The 2,649-nt window shown below is 42.4% G+C and overlaps 1 protein-coding gene across 1 annotated transcript; it reads right to left on the bottom strand.

Annotated features, from left to right (window-relative positions):
• Positions 1 to 209: 209 nt before the first annotated feature.
• Positions 210 to 1,507, bottom strand: LOC104415103 (ethylene-responsive transcription factor ERF086). Its single transcript, XM_010026341.3, has one exon. The coding sequence runs from the start codon at positions 1,385 to 1,387 to the stop codon at positions 335 to 337; it is 1,053 nt and encodes a 350-aa protein (XP_010024643.1). The 5' UTR covers positions 1,388 to 1,507; the 3' UTR covers positions 210 to 334.
• Between the last annotated feature and the right edge of the window lie 1,142 nt (positions 1,508 to 2,649).

Below are 2,649 nucleotides of genomic sequence, written 5' to 3'. Positions count from 1 at the left end.
CATGCTTACATGCAAGGATCCTCCTAAAACCCTAGCAACTTTCATGCAAGAGACAAACACCAGCCAACCAGGTATAAACATGGAGGCTGGTGGAGATTTTCTGAAAACGATATTTACTGGATGAATTAATGAGCAATAAGCATTGCATCAAAATAGACAACATTGCCATATCTTTTTCCATCGAGCATGGATTATATTAAAGCCTGACGATGAGTGAATTACACGTGCCCTACTACCGAAGATCCTAAAAAGAAAAATATTCATGCGATGTAACAACACGATCGACCTCAAAGCACACACGCTCTTCAAATGACACAGTTGCATTGCGCCTATATCAATAGAGAGAGTATCCTCCGTATTCAACTGATCCTCCCCCATAATAGTTAGGAGCAGCTTGAGGCAAGAAGCTGTAACTACTATTCCCAGCCGTGGCGTGCAAACTTCCCACGCACCCCTCTTCAGTTTTCGCCGACCTGGATGGGCCACTGATCACGGCGGAAAGCTCGCCCGAGTCCATCCCCCATGCCATCTGATCACTACTCCAAAGCTCACTGGCGACAAAGATATCACCTCCTGAGCTAGTGACGACATCTTGTGGAAGTGAAAAGTCAATATCCTCAAAATCTCCCATGAAATTTGAAGAGCTAGAGTAGTTTCTGATGGTATCGGGCTTTGCATTGGGAGAATCGTCAGCACTAGCAGGAGGTCTCAAGCAGCTGTCAGGGACAATGCAGTTCAAGTAGCCTGAGTTTGAATAATCATCATCACCAAAGGGGAAGAAGTTGTTGTAGTTGCTATCTTGATTAGCATCAGAGTCGTCGTATGAGTTAGTCTCAGGACAAGTTTCCTCATAGGATTGGTTAGTCATCATGGTAGTCTTGTAAGTGCTGGTGGGCTGAGGTGGATTGCTGTAATTGGTGGGTCGGCTCTTTGCTTGACTATTATTGGTGGTGGTGGTGGTGGTGGTGAAGAAGTGTGAGGAAGGCGTTAGAAGTGCTTGGACCTCGAAGGGGCTAAGAAGAGAGTGGAAGCTATTAGGGTTTTGGATTTGGTGATGGTGATCAGAGTATACGAAGTTGGTCCTCGCTTGTGTGCCTTTCATGGAGAGAGCAGCCCTGTCATAGGCCAGGGCTGCCTCTTGGGCAGTGTCAAAGGTGCCCAGCCAGTGCCTCTCCTTGGTGGCAGGGTCCCGGATCTCGGCAGCGTACCGCCCCCACGGCCGCCGCCTCACCCCAAGGAACCGCCCTGGCTCTGCCTGCTTCCGCCGGCCCCGCCTCTCCCCGGGCTGTGGCGGGGCAGTGTTCCTCTGGAGGATGCAGAAGCCCAGTGGAGCATAGCCTGGCTCAAGGCCTTTTGAGTGTGTCTCTGAGGCCTTGGAAGTGGACATGGATGAAGAGCTTGTAGGATCCTGATCGGTATCTTTGAGAGCTTTGACTAGGGGTTGAACGAAATGGTGGAGAGAGAGAGAGAGAGAGAGAGAGAGAGAAGCAGGAGGAATGTACAGCCGAGGTTCTGAAGTCTAATAAGAGCATGGAGTGGAGGAGTTGCACTGTGCTTTTATAAGGAGGTAGATGTGTTACCTCTTATTAATATATTTTTTCTCTGAAAATATATTAGATAGACTCCTTCCATAAAATAATGAATAGATATAATCACAAATAAATTAAAATAAATTAAAATTTGTGTTCTTTTATAGAATCCGATATAGACCTAACTGTTTCTTGATATGTGATTGATTTGATTTAAAAATTATTTTTCTTATCTATTTTTTATTGATTGTACAAAAGCACCAAAGGATGTCATTTGTTGGAAGACCATCTTTTCCACCTACTTTTAGATCTTTCTTTTCTTCCACTTCCTTCAATCTATTCCCTGGCATTGAATTATCATAATTTGTATTAAACATATGGGCAGGATTTAGAATTCCCTTAATATTTCTCAGGTTGTGTCTTCTAGGGTAAACACCACTGGAGCCAGAAGAACCTTTCTCACGTTGGTCTTCATGAAGATAATCATCTAATACTTGGTAATGCAATTGAGGATGTTTATGGACTACAAGAAAATGTCACAACATCTTTTCTCGTGAGATATGAAAATAATATTTCGATAAACAAGTAATTATTTATTAATAATATTTAATAAGTGCCCTTACGTGATGCATGCGTCATATACTTACAAATAATAAATCCATTTGCGGACTCACATGTTGAACTCTACACCGGGTGCATTATTATATATTCAGTAAAACATTCTCTCTCTCTCTCTCTCTCTCTCTCTCTCTCTCTCTCTCTCTCTCATATCATTTAAAGATTACATAAGACAACGGCTAAATGTCGAAAGGAGCTGGGTAATGAAAAGTCAATGGACGCATATTCAAGGTTAATCTTAGGTAGATAAAGCCAGAAGAGGAAAAATTGAAAAATGACATGAATTTTTTGTCCACATACTCCTTGAGAGAATCAAAAATTTCAAATTCGAAGATACTGAGGTCAGTACAACATCATATTTAGTATTTACCTCATCATGTTGGCACATGTAAAATCCGCAATTCATGCACATAGCTTTCCTCCATCACCCCTTATGACATCTTTGTTTGCTTCATGATTTTCAAAGGGAGCAGTTAAGATGATCTCCAACTAAAGCAAAGTA

The sequence above is a fragment of the Eucalyptus grandis genome, chromosome 8 (assembly GCF_016545825.1).
Source record: "Eucalyptus grandis isolate ANBG69807.140 chromosome 8, ASM1654582v1, whole genome shotgun sequence".
Classification (NCBI taxonomy): domain Eukaryota; kingdom Viridiplantae; phylum Streptophyta; class Magnoliopsida; order Myrtales; family Myrtaceae; genus Eucalyptus; species Eucalyptus grandis.
This window is presented reverse-complemented; position numbering and strand designations above follow the sequence as displayed.